The 19,596-nt window shown below is 37.3% G+C and overlaps 1 protein-coding gene across 8 annotated transcripts in view; it reads left to right on the top strand.

The window, feature by feature from the left end:
* The window catches only part of LOC103706968 (CLIP-associated protein), a 29,579-nt gene extending 10,991 nt beyond the window's left edge, over positions 1–18,588 (top strand). For 3 of the 8 annotated variants that reach the window (XM_089925935.1, XM_089925931.1, XM_089925932.1), the window contains 9 exons: positions 1,006–1,104; positions 1,187–1,547; positions 1,693–3,497; positions 3,598–3,699; positions 6,067–6,171; positions 6,300–6,527; positions 6,642–6,710; positions 11,811–11,912; positions 15,013–15,415. In XM_089925935.1, the coding sequence (XP_089782061.1) occupies positions 1,006–1,104; positions 1,187–1,547; positions 1,693–3,497; positions 3,598–3,699; positions 6,067–6,171; positions 6,300–6,527; positions 6,642–6,710; positions 11,811–11,912; positions 15,013–15,192 (3,051 nt within the window). In that variant the 3' untranslated portion in view covers positions 15,193–15,415. Of the gene's footprint in view, positions 1–1,005; positions 1,105–1,186; positions 1,548–1,692; positions 3,498–3,597; positions 3,700–6,066; positions 6,172–6,299; positions 6,528–6,641; positions 6,711–11,810; positions 11,913–15,012; positions 15,557–16,937; positions 16,963–17,546; positions 17,688–18,470 lie in introns of those variants that run through there. The other 5 variants (XR_016396725.1, XM_089925934.1, XM_089925933.1 and 2 more) reach the window with 5 other exon arrangements.
* The last annotated feature ends 1,008 nt before the right edge of the window (positions 18,589–19,596 follow it).

The raw sequence follows: 19,596 nt of genomic DNA, 5'->3' as shown, positions 1-19,596 counted from the left end.
TTGCCTCCAAGGAATTTTTGATACACAACCTTGCATAGAACACCTCATAAACCTTGTATAGAGCACCTCATTGTAACAAACCTATTCCTTCCGCTAAGTTAAAAAAAAAAGGCCTGCCTGCAGAAACTCATGGAAGCAGAGCAGTTCGGCGAATATGTTTGAGGTAACTATTTTATATGAAATTGATGTTGATGTCATCAGAAGATACAGCTAATAAGATTATTGTACAGGATTAATCATCTGAAATACAGAATTCATGAGTAAGTTGGAAAAATGTCCCTTCTTTTATTTTGGGTGCTGGGGCCTGGGGTGGTGCTTGCACGAGAACATATTTCAAAACTATTATATTTGATTTGTTGATCATTTAGAAAAGAAAGTGACATTTGATTTCAAATTTTCAATTATTTATGTTCAAGGTTCGCTCTTTCGGTACCGGACCCCATACCAGTGCCACACTAACATAGTGTCGGTACAGTACGGTACAGAATTTTTTTTTGCGTATCAAGGTCGGTACACCACTCGTATCGGATCTCGGTACCAAACTGGTATGGTACAATACGCCTCATATTGTCCGGTTTGGGTTGGTACGGCATACCTTATTTATGTTATCATTTTTAATAAAAGTTTAAATAAAAACTGGCAGACTTGTTTATGAATTAATTAGCCTACTTTTTAAAATGGATCGAACCACTGTACTGCACCTTTAAAAGGTTTTTGGCATTGGTATTTCCACAATAAATGATTGAAAAAGTTGCATGTTCATGCATATCTATGCAGCATGTCACACATGCTTGTATTTTTATTCTTCAGTATGCTACAGTGCCTTTAATCATTATAAAGAGTTAAATTGACGTATCATTTCTGTTAGTACCAGTTTATTTTTGTTTTATTCCATGCTTTTGTTTGACCAAATAAATTTGATTTTATGGTTTACATCTTCCTGCATTGCTGAATTTATGCTATTAGATTTGAATTGCTAGCTATTGAAAGTTTGAAACTTTGAAGGTGCGCTTAACTGCTCGAACTTGCTATCGGATGTTCACAAAAACATGGCCAGAGCGTTCTCGTCGTCTCTTTTTATCATTTGATCCTGCCATACAAAGGGTATGCCATTTCCTGGAATGAAGTATTCTTTTTTTTACTTGGATCTTTCTAGTTTGATTATGTGTTTGGTAATTTCTTATAGATAATAAATGAAGAAGAGGGAGGGATCCAGAAAAGATATGCTTCTCCTTCACTTCGTGAGAGAGGGGTGCAATTATTACATGCTCCATCTCATACCTCTACTACAAACACTCCTGGATATGGAACCTCTGCTATTGTTGCAGTGGACAAGAGTGCAAGTATCACTTCAGGAAAATCTCTTTCTTTGGGAAGCTTGCTCCCATCACAAACAAAACCCTCCGGAAAGGTTTCTGAAAGAAGCGTTGAAAGTGTGCTCCATTCAAGTATACGAAAGGTTTCAGCCATCGAGAGTCTATTGAGAGGTGCAAGCATATCTGAGAAGCAAAATTCCTCAATTTCACACTCAAGCAGCTTGGATCTAGGTACCTGATGAGTTGGTCAATTAGATTTTTGATGGCTGGGCGGAAATTTTTGTTTTACAAAAAATTTCACTAGTCTGAAGGTAGCTGAAGCTTTCCTCTACTCCGTGCCTTTTTTCTGTTTTTCTTTTTTTTTCTGCTAGTGCAGGAGCTGACCCTCCATCTGCTCGTGATCCACCATTTCCTGCTGCCATTCCTGATACAGAACATCTTTCTTTACAGAATTCAGTATCACCTGATGCAGCTACTGTTGACATTGCAAAAAGTGGTGTAAGTAATGGTGCTTCAAATTTGACCAGCATCGTCACTTCTCAGAGTCAAGCTTCAAGAGATGCTGTGAAATTATCTTACATTAACAATCAATTATCTGGTTCTTTATCAGCCTTATCATTGCCTTACACTTCGAAAAGAGTGTCCGGGAGGTTTCAAGAGGGAGAGGAAGATAAGGCTGATATTAGATCAACTAGGCAGCTTGCTAATATGCAGGTTGGGAAGCAACATTTTGACACGCTATACAAGGATGCTGGATATAGAGATTCACAGAATAATTATGTTCCAAATTTTCAGAGGCCGCTTCTAAGAAAGCTGGTAACTGGCAGGGTTACTGCAAGCAGTAGAAACAGTTTTGATGATAGTCAACTCACACTGAGTGAAATGGCTTGTTATTTGGATGGTCCAGCCTCCCTTAATGATGCACTCAATGAGGGTCTAAGTCCTAGTTCTGATTGGATTGCTAGGGTATCTGCATTTAATTATATCCAAACTTTGCTGCAGCAAGGGCCAAAAGGCATTCAAGAAGTTACACTAAGTTTTGAGAAGACCATGAAGCTCTTTTCCCAGCATTTGGATGATCCTCACCATAAAGTTGCCCAAGCTGCTTTTTCAACTCTCACAGAGATTATTCCACCTTGCAGAAAGCCATTTGAAAGTTATCTGGAGAGGATCATACCACATGTTTTTTCTCGGTTGATTGACCCAAAGGAGCTAGTTAGGCAGTCATCTTCCACAACCTTGGAAATTGTTGGTAGAACCTATGGTATTGAATCTTTGCTACCTGCCCTTCTCCGTTCACTGGATGAACAAAGGTCTCCTAAGGCAAAATTGGCTGTTATTGAGTTTACCAATAGCTCCTTCAGCAAGCATCCAGTATATTCTGAAGGTTATAGCAATAATGGTTTCCTCAAGCTATGGCTTTCTAAGCTACATCCTTTAGTTAACGATAAAAAAATCAAACTAAAAGAGGCTGCTATTTCTGGAATAATATCAGTTTACTCTCATTATGATTCCACATCAGTCTTGAATTTTATCCTCAGTTTGTCAGTTGAAGAACAGAATTCATTAAGACGGGCACTTAAGCAGTGTACCCCTCGTATAGAGGTTGATTTAGTGAACTTTCTGCAGAGTAGGAAAGAGCGCCAACGTTCAAAATCCTTTTATGAGCAGTCAGATGTCGTTCTAACCTCTTCTGAGGAAGGGTATGGTGGAACATCAAAGAAAGGTCACTTTTTTGGAAGGTATGCAGCAGGTTCTGGTGATAATGAAGGTCTGAGTAAGCTGAGTTCCATGCAAGAATCACTCAAATCCGTTGGTCAGGTCACTTCTGGTGAAACTCAGCAGCATTTGTTTCATAATACTGAACCTGTTTCTGATTCTGACGGTCTTGGACACAAAAGCAAGGATTTGAAGTACAACAATGATGTTGTCGTGAAAAGTACTAGATCAAGGGCAAAGTGCCTGGAAAATTCTGATTCTGGCATGGACCTAGAGATTAGGGTAGCAAACCCACTTCTAGATATAACTAGATTGATGAGCTCTGATGGGCGCAAGGCCGATGGATTGAACCTTGGTAATGAAAGCACTTGTGAGATGGAGGTCGCTAATGAGAATATGGCTTCTCTAAAGAACAACTCCAATCCAAAAAATGGACCCAGCATACCTCAACTTCTTCATCAAGTTAGTACCAAATTTGTTCTTCTATATTTTTGATGCATAGCTTCAACCATTTTACTCATGTATGTGAAAATACTTTGATGTATCCAACATCCTTTCATAGATTTGCATTCGGAATGATGAAGACTCAAGTCTAAATAAGCGTGAGGCTCTGCATCAATTGGTTGAAGCTTCTAAGGTCAAGGAGCACTCTATCTGGGCCAAGGTATGAATACCTGTTCTTTATGTTTAATAATGCTTTAAACAACATAAAATAATAATAATAATAATAATAATAATAATAGTAATAATAATAATAATAACAGAAAAAAGTACAATAATATCTTTAGATTTCAAATTTATACTTTTTAAACAAGAAAATAATATAATCCTTTTGTCCATCTGTTGCATCCCATATTTTATTTCCATTTTCGACCTTTAAGCTCCAAATAGGGCCCACGTGAAGGACCAAGCCCACTCATATGCTGCCTCGCGACCAGCTGCATCAGGCTTGAAGTTGAAAAGGAAAACGAAAGAAAATAACATCTAATATTTAAATAACATCAGTTCTTATTTTAACGCTCTTATGCAAAAGGTCTTGGATGGCACTTAGGCTTCAACAGCAAGTGGACTTGGCAGGCAAGTGGAGCGTTTCAAAATATGTTTCATTAGGACATATGTTTGTGTGTGTTTGTGACTTCAAGAATACTGCATCATAAGAACACTACCTAATGAAGAAACAATAAAATACAATATGAAGTTGTGAACAAAGGTGCAGTATATGTATGTCTCAACGACGTATAACATATAACAAAATGTAACATGATGAAAATATCATTAGTATAATAGTAACATGATGTTGGAAGAAGCTTATAAAATGTCATTTGGTAGCCATATCAGATCTATGAAGCAGTTTTACAGTGACAGCTGCAAACTGGAAACTTGTGTGAAGTATAATCTAAGCAAAAATAGTGGTATATGCACATGGCATTGATTTTTGTGGACATAAATGTTGATGTTTTTTTTGGGGTAAAATTGGCAATGAAGTTAGAAGCAGTGCATTGAGCGAGCTTCAAAGTCAAACCAAGAAGTGATAAAGTAATAGATTGATTAAGATGGCAGTAAAAATAAAAAAGCAAAAGACTAGAAGAGCTTGAATTTGTGGTGAAGGTTCACAGTCATAAGGTTAAAGTCTTAGGAACATAATAGTTTCAAGAAAGAATTTAAAAAAGCTAGCTTTGACCGAGAATTTAACCTGGACAAGAATGATCGGAAAAGAAGGATTTTAACATAAACCTTGAATATATGTATAGGCTTTTTGGTTATGGTAATTAAATGAAGGTTGACTTTTGGATTCTTTGAGTATTAAATGATCACTAATACTGATACAATTTATTGCATGAGCTATGGATTTAAATCAACAGAGTATAAAGTAAGGGACTGAGCAAAATAAAATTGCAATTTGAATCAAAAACTAGTTGAGGGGCTTAATTTGTGTGGAGAGTCAAATTAAGGAGGTTAACTCTTCAGAAACTATAGATATTGGTTTTAGATAAGTTTTAAGAATGGAGAAGCTTGCTTTGATTAAGCATTTGCCTGAGATTGATTTGAAATGAAGGATCATAATTCCCCAGATAGTGGTAAAGGCTGGATGGTTATGGTTATGGTTTATGGATCATAAATTCATAATTCAAAACTAAAATATTCAGATAAGGCTTATTAATTATGGTAATCAACTTGCCTAATTGAATTATGACTAGAAAACCTTTGGCTTGTACGCATGTGTGATAAAGGTTGGTCTTTGATTTCTTTTTTCCTTTGAATATCACGTTACCATTGCGACTGCTGCTAACGCTCTTCTACTTCTAGAAATAAAATTTTTTTTGCTGGTTTAACTTTACTAATTGGTGTAGATCTTGAGGAATGTGTAGAGAGATCATATAGGACATTTCTCATATGGAATGCAGATTGAGTTTCAAGTTAATTATTGATGAAAGCATTAATAGTTTGTTTTTCCTAAATCAAGTTTGCAAGCTTGGCCTTTTCTCAGTGTAAAGCTACTTGGAAGTTTTTCGAGCAACAAATTACTGAGAAAAGTGATCATGAATATATAGTCTTTACTTTTTTCTAAATTAATTACCAAAGTTTCTCCTTTTATCAATGTAAAGCTACGTGGAAATTTTTTGAACAAACTTTGAAAATCAATCATGAACATGAGCATGATGTTTAAGCGCATATAAAGGTGGGATGTTACATGTGTATATATTAGGTCACTTAGTTGTTTTATCTGAAAGATTTCTTGAATGAAAGATACATTAGGTGTTTTTTTTTGTTTCCTTGAATAGATTTGTTGCTACTTATTCTTACTGCTATCAAGTTCCTTGATATTTTTTTCTGAAACAAGAGAGATTATCTTAATCATCATCATAGTTTTAAGGGCATTGTATGATTGCTATCATGGTAGAGTAGGGTTTTTTTTGGATTTGTTACTGAAGCATATAGTTTTAAAATAGCATTAAAGACTTGATTGAGTTCTTAATGTTAGATATATATATATTCATGTCAATAATGACATCTGATGGTTTGTCAACAGTATTTCAACCAAATTCTAACTGTGGTGCTTGAGGTGTTAGATGATCCTGATTCACCCGTTAGAGAACTTGCTCTTTCTTTAATCATGGAAATGCTGAACCATCAGGTCTGTGTACTCTTATAAAATTTGTTTGATTTTGTTGGACATAACAGTGTTAACACAAAATTCTGAAGACTTCCAAGACTTCTTGCTTACTGTTTAGGTGACAATTAAGGTTGTCTTATTACTTGCAGAAAGAGGGAATGGAAGATACTATTGAGATTGTTGCTGAAAAATTGCTTCATGCAACCAGAGATGTGGCGGCAGAGGCATTGAACTATTTCAGCTTTGGTTGCTATAGTTGCTTTTGTATTATGCATTTCTTGTTCCATTCATGCTTTTTTTCCCTGCAGGTTTCCAATGTAGCACACCAATGCTTGACAATTGTGTTAGCTCAATATGATCCATTTAGATGTCTTGATGTATGTCAATCACAGATGTTACTTGTGTACTCCATTTAATTTGAGAAATAACCAAAGAAGATTCTATTTTTGAATGTTTTTCTTAAAATGTCAGCTTTCCTTTTTATTCTGCAGGTTCTCATGCCTTTGCTGGTCAGTGATGATGAAAAGATCCTGGTTGTTTGCATCAGTTGTTTAACGAAGGTATAAATATTTTTTGCAAATTTTCTTTTCCCAGCTCCTTTTTTTAGATTTTGGCTTCCGTATATCACTTTCTGGTGTCATCCTAGCAGAAACTCGAGATTTTATTTATGTCCTTTGCAATCTGCTCTTGTTTTCATTGTCACTGGTTGTCGGAGAGCAAGGATGCACTGCCTACTATATTTCGTTACTGGATTTGAGCATCCTATGTGATGTCAAATTTTTACGTACAATCAATTTTATTTTCAGGTATAATATATTGCATTCTTCAGACAAAATAAGAATTACCATGTGTTATGTGGATCAAAATGGCAATAAAACTTCAGAGAATTTAGAGTTATATGGAGAAAGAAAACCTGATTGGGGTAGGGTGGAAGGCTTTTGGGTAAATGATTTCTTCACAATTATCACCACTTAGGCATCTAGTATGTCGACATTAATGAAATAGTTTCTCTAATGTCTGAACCTAAGGACAATATTTGTAATGTTTTAGATTCATTTCCATAACTTAGTTTTTCAGTGGCATGCTAAATTGTTTGGGAACATAGAGAAATCAACCTCCACTTTTGTTTATATGACTGATATTAAATCTCCCACCTTAATTAGGATTGGGCCAACTAGCCAAATGCAATTAATCGGTAACATGCCATTGCCAGAGAATTTGAGAATAATTTTACTATAAATGTCCTAGGTTCTCTTTAACTTCCCATTTTGTTAATTTACAAATAATTCCACTGTATCATTCTGTTTGTACCATCATTGTTCAATACATATGTACACAAACACATCTACCATAATTTTCGAGTTCATCAGGTCTTTGCTTGACTCTTCACTAGAGATGTTGGATATCTTTCTTCTAAAATGTTATAAATCTCATTTATAGAATTTTATTGTTTTGTCTTTAATATTTAATTGATGGAAGGGGTTGTTGTTCTTATGGATGGAAAGTACGATCTCTTTTCTATTTATAGATGTGAAAGGGTGAGTATGATTGCATGCTTAGGCATCTTTTGATTGGATGCATCCCTTCACATAATCCATCCGTGCATCAAGGGTTGTGTCCCTTGGAATCACTATTACATCAGATGCATCTTTTTCATGAGAATGCATCTCTTCATTTATAGGAGTCTCTCGAAGTGTTCGTTTGCAAAGCATCCATTTGCGATGTCTTGTGAGAAGAGAAAGTGTCTCTATGCTTCTTTTTAAGAAACTGCATGAGAAACAATTTAGAGGCGTGCTCATAGAATTTTTGTAGAATTTTAAGAAAGGAGAGAGATAAGGAGAAAAGCTAAATCTTATCTATTTAGAAAACCAAGTTATTCGGGATTCTAAGATAAGGTTCAGTATGTAAGTAGGTTTATATTTAGTTAAACATCCAATGCAGGACTATTCCAAAATAACAAATTTTGAGTTAAATATTTTTTTAATAAACAAACAATCCTCCACATAATTCAAACTTTTGAAAAACATTTAAGATATATAAAATGCATCTGGAATAAGAATACTATGCAATAGGTAATGGTACCTCGTGGTTTGAACCTTTACTTAGTGTTGACATATTTCATTTCTAGAGTCCGTAGTGAATAAAGTCTTGAACTACGCTTTTTGTTACAAAATTCACATGCCACACATATAATACTGGCTATTGTCGAATCCATTCGGGTTAGCACTTTTCGGCCTTGCACTAGTATTTTGGTTTTATGAGTGCTCTAGAGATAGCGTAATCCAATAGGTTGCGGCCCCACAACCACACTCACATTGGTGAGTCCTTCAAGGGTGTCTGCAACAGATGAACAAGTAGTACAATTACCTACGGATCCATTAAGGATAACCATCCTTCCTTTTGCTGTTGCATTAAAAAGGACTTTTACCATAATGGGACTATGGAGGAATTATCTCCAAATTATATAGTGCTTTTCCTGTAATCCTAAAATAACTTGTTAGTACCCACTGAATCTTCTTCTTGGCATCTCCCATCAGTAAGGTTGGATTGTCGCTATTAGATGATTAATGCTTCAGTCCCATTCCATAACTTGCCTTCTCACCAATCTTTTAGTTGGTGGACCTGCTATATTTCAGCAGACCTTATATACTCCAATGCTATTACTTCATATTTTTGAAGGTACCTTAATATCTTTAGTTTCAGGCATATGTACCTCTTAAGTTCATTGGAGTGTTTTTGCTTAGTTTTGGCTATAGCTGCTTAATTGTCACTTGGTATGGATCATGGTATGCCGTACCGTAGTGAATCGGACGGTACCGAGCATACCGTACCATGCTGATTTGGAACCGGTACCGATATCGGTGGCGTACCGAGTGAAAAATCGCGTACCGTATGGTACCGATACTATGCTAGTGTGGCACCGGTACAAGGTCTAATACTGAGACGGCGAACCTTGGTATGGATATAGCAGGAATTGGCTTCTCCATAAGCGGAATGTCTGCTAACAAACTTTTAAGCCATTATGCATATTGTCAAGTACCATCAAGTGCAATCATCTCAGCTTCCTTAGAAGATCTTGAGATACAAGTTTGTTTGGCTGATTTCCAAGCTATAGTGGCTCCATCGAGTGTAAACACATATCCGATAGTGGACTTTGAGTCCTCTGAATCGGTAATTCAATTTGTATCACTGTATCCTTCTGATATAATTGCATAACTAGTATAAGGAACACCATAAAATGTAGTGCCTTTTAAATATTTAAGTATTCTATCAAGTGCTTTCCAGTGCTATGCATTAGGAGAACTAGTATATCTACTAAGTCTTCTGACAACATGAGCAATATCTGGTCTAATGCAATTCATAACAAAAGCTTCATCCTATATTCATCCTAACTCTACCATTCTGACCATTATCATCTTTTCAATGCTCATTTATGTGTGTTCACTTGGTGCTCAACTCTTCAACTTGTAGGATACTGCCAGATTTGCTAATATTATCTAAATCTTTTCTCAAAGTCTCACTAGTATGTGAACATATTTCCCAACACTTCAGAAGCACATATCCTACTCATCTGTCCTTCGCTATTTGCTTTAAGTTGTTTTACAACAAGCTCTTAATTATCGTCTAACCTCATTCATTATCCATCTACATGTACCTTTTAAGGATGTTGTTTTGTTTGAACTTATTCTTGGACCTTGCATGAATATCATTACATTATGACAAGTGTATATGGAAAATGACTTAAGGCTGGTCCTTGGTATGAGACCACCATGATTGTAACTTACTACGTTTTGCTGTTTATTCATTGTAAACTTAGTACTTTTTGCACTTGTTTATGCTCTCACTTATATATTGCGACACTAACCATATACAGTTTTTTCAGTAGACCACATTGACTTCCCTGAGTCTAACAAAGGTTTCTGGACAGATATTATGTAGAGGATTCATCTTTTCTTGCAAAATCTTGCCATCAATTGGATATAAGCATCTATGCGGTGTTATGAAATATCTACTGAAATTAAATATCCATATGTTGATGTTCTAATCTTGCTCTGGAGTCGTATCTACTCTCTGTAATGGTGTGAGGAGAAAGAATCCATTTTGAAGGGTGGTACCATTGCAGTATAGCTTTATTGACCTAGTTGTTCAGCGTATGGCTGCCATGTAGGGAAACTGTTTCAAGAAGCGACTCTTTAAAATATGAAATCATATAGGAAATATATGAGAAAATATTGAAAATCACGAGGAAACCACTGAGAAGCAAGCTTGCACTGGTTTCTCACTTGTTTATGTAAGAAGGGTAATTCAATAGATGTAATATTAATATCTGAGCCTCTGAGGGTTATTTAGAATCTTAGCTGTTTGGTGGAGTCTACTAAATAAACTCCGTTTCATAATAATATTCTTTCACATGAAATAAGGGGATTTATATCTAGAAGTCTAGATGGTTATTTATCAAAGCTGGTTTGGTAGAGAAAAAGGGGAAAGTACCCATCTTCTCCTTGCATTCCATCTTGTCCTCCTTTAACTCCGCCTTTCCATTCCTACCATATCCTCTTTTCCTTACTGTAGGATTTGGACAACATTGTCAATTGTGGTTATTAGAATACATGAGAGAGGTGCCATTAACCTCTGTCCCTCTGTTCTTCACTCTTTTTTGCTCTCTCGACAAATGCCAACCATGCATCTCTCCCGTTGAATGCCGGGAGAAATGGTTGGTGGTGTTGTGTGGCCATGACTCTCTCCCACTTTCTCACCCCCTTCTTCCCTGAGCCATTTCAAATGCACTGCACTGTTCACATGGTGAATGAATTGAATCCACCTCCCAAACACAATCCCCAGGAAACTCCTTTTTGACTAGGAATCGTATTTTGCGGCGACGATGGTCAGTCATGTTTTCTGCTCTTGAATGGCAAGTCTCCCAGAAGGGATCTGGTCAGACCTAGAAACTTTGGCTGGTATTGGTTCAGTTGTTACAATTTTTTTTCTTTCTTGAAATAATACTGATATCCTCAAACTAGTCTCCCAAAAAAGGGATTGGTCAAACCTAGAAACTTCTGGTTGGTATTGCTTTGGTTGTTGGCTACATTTTCTTTTTTCTCTCTTGAAATAATTATCCCTAAACCAATCTCCCATAAAAGGGTTCTGGTCAAACCTAGAAACTTTTAGTTGGTATTGCTTTTGTTCTTGGTTAATTTTTTTTTTCTCTGTTATTTTGTTAGTTGCAGCTTATGTTTTATCTTAAACTCCAACGTTGTTTTTTTCCCTTTATTGTGCTTCTGCTTAGTTCTTGAGTTATGATTTTCATCCTTGTGCTATTCCTCCAAAAAGATTTTCATCCTTGTGCTTCACCCTGTTATGATGTTAGTATTCTGCTCACTTATTTTCATTCCATCAATCATTGTACAAACAACACTAATCTGGATATTTGGAAAGCAGAAATTTCAAGGTGATTCCAAGAGATTAGAGTACTGTGCCAAGGGTGTTTTCATCATCTTGTTTATTGTTGATTGATTGGCTTTGTAGATGACATGCTTTAGCTGTAACTTGTTGCCTAGTAAGATACTTTTGAGCACCTCATAAAGACAACATAACTAATACCCTGTCTTTTTTGGTAGTCGGCATCACGCTTAGGCTGATGTTATTTTGTATTTCTGCAGCTTGTAAATCGGCTTTCACAAGAGGAACTAATGACCCAACTACGCTCATTTCTGCCTGCACTTTTTGAAGCATTTGGGAACCGAAGTCCAGATGTTCGTAAGGTTTGACTTTTTGTTTTTTTTTTTCTCCAGCTAAAGTATTAGGTTGGCATCTATAATCTTGATCAAGAAAAATAGTGAAGACAACCAATAAAAGAAAAAACTTTCCTCTGTATACAGGACTAAGACGTTAATGTTATTAATGTAGATAGCAAATTAATTATTAGTCGAAGATATTTGGATATCAAAATGTAACAAATGTCTATCTTGTAATAATCAGCTACAAGTGACTATGTTAAGGTACTCTTAATTAGAAAGATAACCAGGTCGACAACCATCAAGATCACACATTATTTATTTCAGGATGACTATTTGGTCTGATTAACCATTTATTTCATTGAGGGTTTAGTAATATTGCATCATGCTTTACTATGATTGTATCAATGTTTGCATCCTCCCTTTGTTACAATAGATGCTTCAGTTAATTCTCTTCCATCAGAGTGACTAATGTTACAGCATACCTTGCTGCCAATTCCATCGAGGTTCATATCCTCCAATCTGAACCACTGTATGTACATGGATAATCTGTAAGTCCTTTCTGACTGGTTTCATGGCTGGTGGTATAATTTCAACTAGTCAAAAGTTTCCTCTAACTCTTGTGAGTTCCACCATTAAATTCTTGACTTCTTCATGTGTCAACACAAATCCTAGCCCGATCTGTCATGTCATCCTCTACTAATGCAACTTATTTCCGGTCAGTCCTACCCAGCACGGTTAATTTTGTCGCAGCCCATAAGACATGGCATTTACTTCTTTAAGAAAAGACTAACATTGTACAAGACTCCTGGTCCACTTTCCTTTATCTTGCCTGTCTGCAGATGCTCTCTGGTTTATTGCTCTCACCAAACATATGGAGAGTAGAAATTCATGGAGGATCAAAGTAAGAAAACAATGATGCAACCAATATGATTCGTCACCTAAGTAGCCTGCATACTTTCAAAAACATGGTACCACCATTGAGGTCTTGATTCGTGAGCATTGAGTACCTCTCTCTCTCCCGCTCTGACACACGTCATTGTTAATTGAGCCTTTAGGCTTGATAAAAAGGTCCTTTTGCCAGCTCTAGACACAATTCCCTACTAGCCCTAAGAGCACCCATCCTATATGCATGTTCCAAGGATCTAATGGTTCCATGCTTTCAATAATTAAGAAAATCTCGGACCACTTTGACAGAAGTTGCGTCCATCACCACCAAATAGAGGAGCAGGCCCCTTCAAAGTTCGGTTTCAACCATCCTTAATCTAGAGCTTCCATTGGAACAACATAGATAAAGTGATCATTTGAGGTAGAAGCATGTTTCTTCGTTCCATATAAAGGTTCATTTGTATCTTGATTATCATAAACCTTGTGGCTTGCATATATGATCTCCTAATTTTATCTTTTGTTTGACCCTAAGTAAGTCCAAAGTGAAAGTTTGATGCAGATTCATGTCCAAGTTCCCTTCGCACTCTCATAGTTATTTAGAAACTGAAACAGATGTTCATTAGTCTCAACTTTATAGACCTTGGACAGGTGGGATCAGTAATGGCGCTCCTATTCTACGTTAGTCTCAACATGTAGAACCAAGGTTCACCAAACCATGCTAAACCGGGTGGTTTGGGTGTAACAATCCAGATTGGTCGGTAACTGGCAAGGTTCGGCTTTCGGTTTGATCCCTTTTTTTAATAAATAAAGTGGGCAAGCGGGCGAGCAGCCTCTCGAACCTTCTCTCTAGTTCTCCCTCTCTCAATTCTTCTCTCTCTCTCTCTCTCTCTCCCCCTCTGCGGTCTCTCTCTCTCGAGGATCTATGTTGATGGACGTTGACACCGATACCCTCTCCCGCGATTGACAGTTCAAACCATCTCTCGCTCGATCAATGCCAATGCCAACACCAATGCCCTCTCCCTCAATCAGGCATAGTTGTTCTTGGGCCCTTGATCACGATGCTCTCCCTTGGTATGCCTCTATCCCTCCCTCCTCTCTCCTCTCTCCTTCCCCCCTCTCTCCCTCTCTCCCCTTCATTTTCTCTCCCCCTCTGGTTCTCCTCCTAGGGTTAGGGTTGGGGTCACTTTCTCGCTCTTCCCTCCTCTTCTCCCAATCATTCATCCCTGCTACATCTCGGCTCCATATAGTAGTGTACCGAACTAATTGCTGGTTGGTATAGACCTCGATACCTGTTTAGTGAACCGTGTCTAGAACCAATCATTACCTCTAGACTACTTCCGATCCTTCCCAGTTTCAATCTGCTAGAGTGGCTAAAGGGGATCTTCTCTTCTCACTGTAAGGGATAATATGAAAAGGAAAAATCCCAGTCCCTTGCTCTCTTGATAGTTGGTAGGCAATCAGCTCTCTGTTCATCGCTCTGCTGCATTGCCCCTGTTATTGACAAAAGGAAAGGTGTGTAGTGAGTCACTCTCATGAGTCACAGGATTGGGTAGCATGAACATGAAATTTTTGTACTAAAATAAATCCAAGCAGTCTATCTAAGCAATGAGATGCAGCATTTGGATTTCAAATCCTTTGCACCGCATATCGAAGCAATCTCTAAGCTAAGCCATTTGACTCTAGTTCTTATAGATCAAGAACTTGTTGATTGCTATATCCTCTTTATCCTGGATTCTAGTAAAGATTTCTGATAGTGGAGTTTCGAAAGCCCATCGGTCCTTATAGATTATCTATGAGAGCATTTTCTGAATCTTGCAACAGTACACGTAATTACTCACTATGCCTTAGCTTTTAGGTTTTGATGTTTTCTTCTTGAGCATAAGATAGAAGTAAATTAAAAATTTCATCGAGAAAGTTACTGTCTTAATCACCTGAAAGTGCTTTTTTGGCCAAATTTTCTTCATTCCTGTTTGATATAATTTTTAACTTGGTTTATGTCTCATGGTATGATGGTACTCTTATTGAATAAATTAGATAAATTCTGATTGGTTATCTTCTGCACTCAAAGATTCTCAAAGTCTCTTTTTTCCATAAACAACAAATTAATTTGCACGAACATGATGCAACTTCTTCTTGTTTCACAGTTCGTCATTTTAATGACCTGTGATTACATTACAATGATATATATTGGAATAATTTTAACTTAAATTTTCTTTTTTTTTTTTTCTTTTTTTTGCAGACAGTGGTGCTCTGTTTGGTGGATATTTACATCATGCTTGGCAAAGCATTCTTACCATATCTAGAGGGGCTCAAGAGCACACAATTGCGGCTGGTAACTATTTATGCAAACCGGATTTCACAGGCGAGATCTGGTGCTGAAATAAATGCTAAACATGGACAATCATTTTTCCCTATTTAAATGTGTTTTTTGGTTTCTTTATTCATTATTGTGTTTACGTAGGGTATCGTATGTTCCCTGTGTGGAGAGGCTTTGTTTCACTGAGTAGGTTGGTGTCTGAAGTTAGTGTGCTATAGGTGGGGTTCTATGGGGTTTGGTCGACAATCATGGCGCATGAAAAGTAATACCCATTGCCACGAGAATCCAGATATCAGTTTTTGTTTTTATATTTGTCTTTTGAGTTTGTCCATGTTTCACCTCAACTATACTTGTTATGAAGGGCTCGCCCCGGTATCGTTGCTTAAAACAATTTATCGGTTGAGTGCTTGACCCATTATTATGACCTTGATGGATATGCTATTGAATGAATGTACTGTTGTTTTCCCATGGCTATGTCAAATTCGGGAAACCTTTTTCTTTTGTTATTTTACCTTTTCCATTTGCAGAGCTAAAGTGTGATCATGGTAGGTACTCTGCATTTTGATTGCCATTCAAGATTTCAATAGTCAATATTGGTGATGACACATTGCTAATTTCATCAAGATATTCAAGGAATGAAATTTTCAAACTAATGGAAGAAACCTGCTCAACTTGGATCCGAGCTATGAAAAGACGATACGTTAGGGTCAGTGGACCTGAGAAGGTAAATAAATATACGTGCATAAATATTTCATGCTTAAGCTTAAGCTTAAGCTTAAGCTTGATCATGTGTGCACTCTAAAGGGTCAAAGCCCGCTATGTTCTTATGTAAATTCGTCCTCGAGCAATGACTGTAATTCACAAGTGCAGCTCGCGTCAAATTCCGATGATGTCATGCTACATGGCCAAAGGGGACTTAGCACGCATAAACTATTTCCGACTTCGTGCCCAATTTTAATATTTTTCTTCCAAAGAGTGCAACATTGATTCTAAAATTTATACTATAACGTGGTCGATTTGCTTTCACTGCAAAACATCAAACAGAAATTTAAACCTCAGCCTCGCATCACCTCTGTATCTCCTTATTGTCCATGAATTATGCAATGCATGAACATTATTTCTCTTTTATTTGATGAATAACGATGATTGATGGAGCCTCGACCTCGTCTTGAAACGGCAAACCATCGTACATCACAGGCAGTCCGTACGGTCCCATCTGCTTATCTCTTGCTTAAAAAAAAAAAAAAAAAAAAAAACGCGGCCGCTGACCGCAGGAACTTGACCAAGTGATCAGGTGTTCCGCGGAGCAACGAATCTGCGTTCACCACACGCTAATCCCACCACCTCACCATCGTTATAATTTATAAATGACCGTCCAGATAAGCGGCTTATCATTATTACGACTTACGAGTAATTCCCGCTGAACTAATACGTCCCAAGAAGGCAAGGTGGCAAGTACCCAAACTCTAGAAGACGCTTCCAGAGTTTCTGGCACTGCCACTGCCTCCCCCTCCCGCCCGGCTTTCCCTCTTTTTATCTTCTTCCCCGAGACGAAACCCGAGCAACATCCAGAAACCCTGGCACCACCCTGCCCTCCTTTTCTCCCATCTGAAGCCCTATTTCGTTGCATTTGACCATGTACCGAGCGGCGGCCAGTCTCGCCTCCAAAGCCCGGTGAGATGGTGGTGGAATTGGCGCAAGAACAAGAAATGGGGGTCGTTCTTAGGTTTTCTTTGAGGTTTAGGGATTCTAGTTTAGGCGCTGCTTTACTTGCCTTCTGGTCTTTGTCGATTCTTCTGCTGCTGATCGCTGATGATCCCTCCGTTCTTTTGGGTTCTCTTTTGTAGGATTGCTGGCAACATTAGCGGACAGGTGAGGATTCGGATTCGTTTCTTCTGATGGATTTTATTTGGTTTATCGCATTATATTCTAGTTCTCATCTGATGGATTTTATTCGGTTTATCGCATTATATTCTAGTTCTCATCTGATGGATTTTATTCGGTTTATCGCATTATATTCTAGTTCTCTGATGAGACCGGTTGGTTTTTCTCAAGATTCTTGGAAATGACTTCTTGATTTTTGCTATCAGATCCAATTTTGGGACAAAAAACGGCAGAATCTGTGTTCGATTGGGCAACTCTTTGTTTTTCTACTTTATGATTTATGGAAACGGATTCGTGATTTTTTATAATGTAATCTTCTTTCTTGGAAACGTCAGCGTCCACATACAGTAACAGACAGAAAAATAATGATGTTCGATTCTTGATTTTTTATAATGTAATCTTCTTTCTTCGACACGTTAGCGTCCAGTCGTCCAGATATAGTAACAACGAGAAAAAATCGGTGTTCGATTCCATGACCCATTTTTGAGGCCATTCTTGATGGTTGATTTTTTGGTTTTCGTTTAAATAGTAGTTAAGGTATATTATAAATGCTTATAGAGCTGCATCTATAGATTGGCAGCAGGGCTGGCGGGAGCAGAAACTATGCGGCTCTTGCTTTGATGCTCAAGGGTCTCGAAGAGGTTGCAGATGCGGCCAAGGTGACCATGGGGCCTAAGGTATTGGCTTCCTCTCCCCCATCTGTCAAAAGAATCATAAAAATGCCGTTATCTTTTGGTTAAGGGTTGATCATAAATTTTGTATAATGATATGTTCGGGTCCACAAAGATCATTTGTCTTTAGTGTGACATTTTTCTGTGCTGATTTGCATACGGAGAAACTATATATTGCGCTGCTTGTTATGACTTCATTTTGTTTTCCTTCTTTCTTTCTTTTTTCTTTTTAAATGAATGTATAAGAACAGCATATCTTATTGGACAATGATATAACATGGTGAGAATTCCAGCCATTATATACTTTGTAGCCAACGACGATTGTAGATGAGGTATTGAAGGATTTATTAAGACAGCTGAGATGCTCACATATTTGGTTCAAAAAGTTTTTAAGGATGCATAACTGGTGGCTAAAATCCAGAAGCTGACAAGTGATAACAGCAACAGTATGAAATTTCTGTTTGATTGACAAGTGGCACGTGTTTGTAGTATTACTTTTACACGTAGAACAACAAATGTGATTTTCTGACATGTAAATGTTACTAATTTTCTGGCAATAAGCTGTTGCAACAAGTAAAAGCATTGTATCCTGTTGCTGTCCTTGTGGAAGCTTGTTCCTAACTTTTCTGTCTCTGTTATATAGACATGGTCTTTGTAAATGTGCATAAAAAAGACTCACCAACAGCTAAATGAAATAAACAGATTATTTGCTTATTGGAGACTAACAGATAACAATATATCAGCACACAATGTTTTGTTAGTTTCACATCAGTAAATTGATATATTGATCAAACGATGGTGATTTTTGTGTACATGTTTGTGCAGACATGCTCTTCAAGACATAATACAGGAGGATATCTGATAGCTAGTTGTCGTATTGAGATAAAAATAGTTGACAGGCATACTCTATTCAAACCTTATTCTTTACTAAAATGAGAAGTTATTGTGTCAATAGCTTGCTACTGACATGTACTGCAAATTTTCATGATGTATAAGACATGGCCTGATTTGCGTTTGACTTATCGGGAATGTAGACCTCTGGGTTATTATTGATTTCGAACCTTGATTTGGTTCTGATCAAAGACCAATTCAGCTAAAATCTTAGATACCTAACCGAAATAAGTTTAAACGATCGGTAAAGTTTATAACCTTTAGGCTTAATTCACAACCTTTTAAAACCCTCTAGGATGAATACTAATTCTATCCCTTACTAAGTATGGGGATATCTATGTCACAATAAGCCTATCTGGCTAACTTGACAATGGAGAAGATGAAAAGAGAGGGAGAGAGACAAAGTTGTGCTCAACTTTTGCTGCATGAAGGAGAGTGAAGCTGCCACCAAGGTGGTAGCCTAGTGGTACTGGGCGTAATTTCTATCCTTATGGTCTCAAGTTCGAGTCGTTGCGGCGTTGATTAAAATGTGGCTTCAGCCATTGCTTAGACATGAGGCAAAAGTCGGGGTGCCCAACACCGAACATTTTTTCTGGCGGGGCGGAGGCCCACTAGGAGCTGCTACACGTGGGTGGGCTTGTCCCTTCCTCCCTCCTTTTCTTTTGTCTAGCAAAAAAAAAAAAGAAAAAAAGAGGAGAGTGAAGCTACAGGAGAGATAAAATGATTACATGATTCCTTCTTTAGTTTATTTAGTATCTTTCAATACATCGTTAATGGTCCAAGACATTATCGATCTTGCACGCGTCCTTGTTGCACGTAAATACCAATTTGTTGGAACTAGGACAGATTTGAATATATATGCAGAATATGCCTAATTTCTAAAATTGGAACTGGGCATGTGTGACAGCGCAGGATGATTTGATTTAGATAAATAACGTGGATATCTTTGCAATATTGCTTTTGATAGTGATGCATAGGGTCACAAATGCGCTCCCTCTTTTATTGAATATTATTTTTTGTGGCTCTCTTGCTATAAAATGTATAAATATATGTATGTATA

The sequence above is a fragment of the Phoenix dactylifera genome, chromosome 10 (genome assembly GCF_051530095.1).
Source record: "Phoenix dactylifera cultivar Ajwa chromosome 10, Ajwa_hap1_PhDact_Kaust_v1.1, whole genome shotgun sequence".
NCBI classification, from domain to species: Eukaryota; Viridiplantae; Streptophyta; class Magnoliopsida; order Arecales; family Arecaceae; genus Phoenix; species Phoenix dactylifera.
This window is presented reverse-complemented; position numbering and strand designations above follow the sequence as displayed.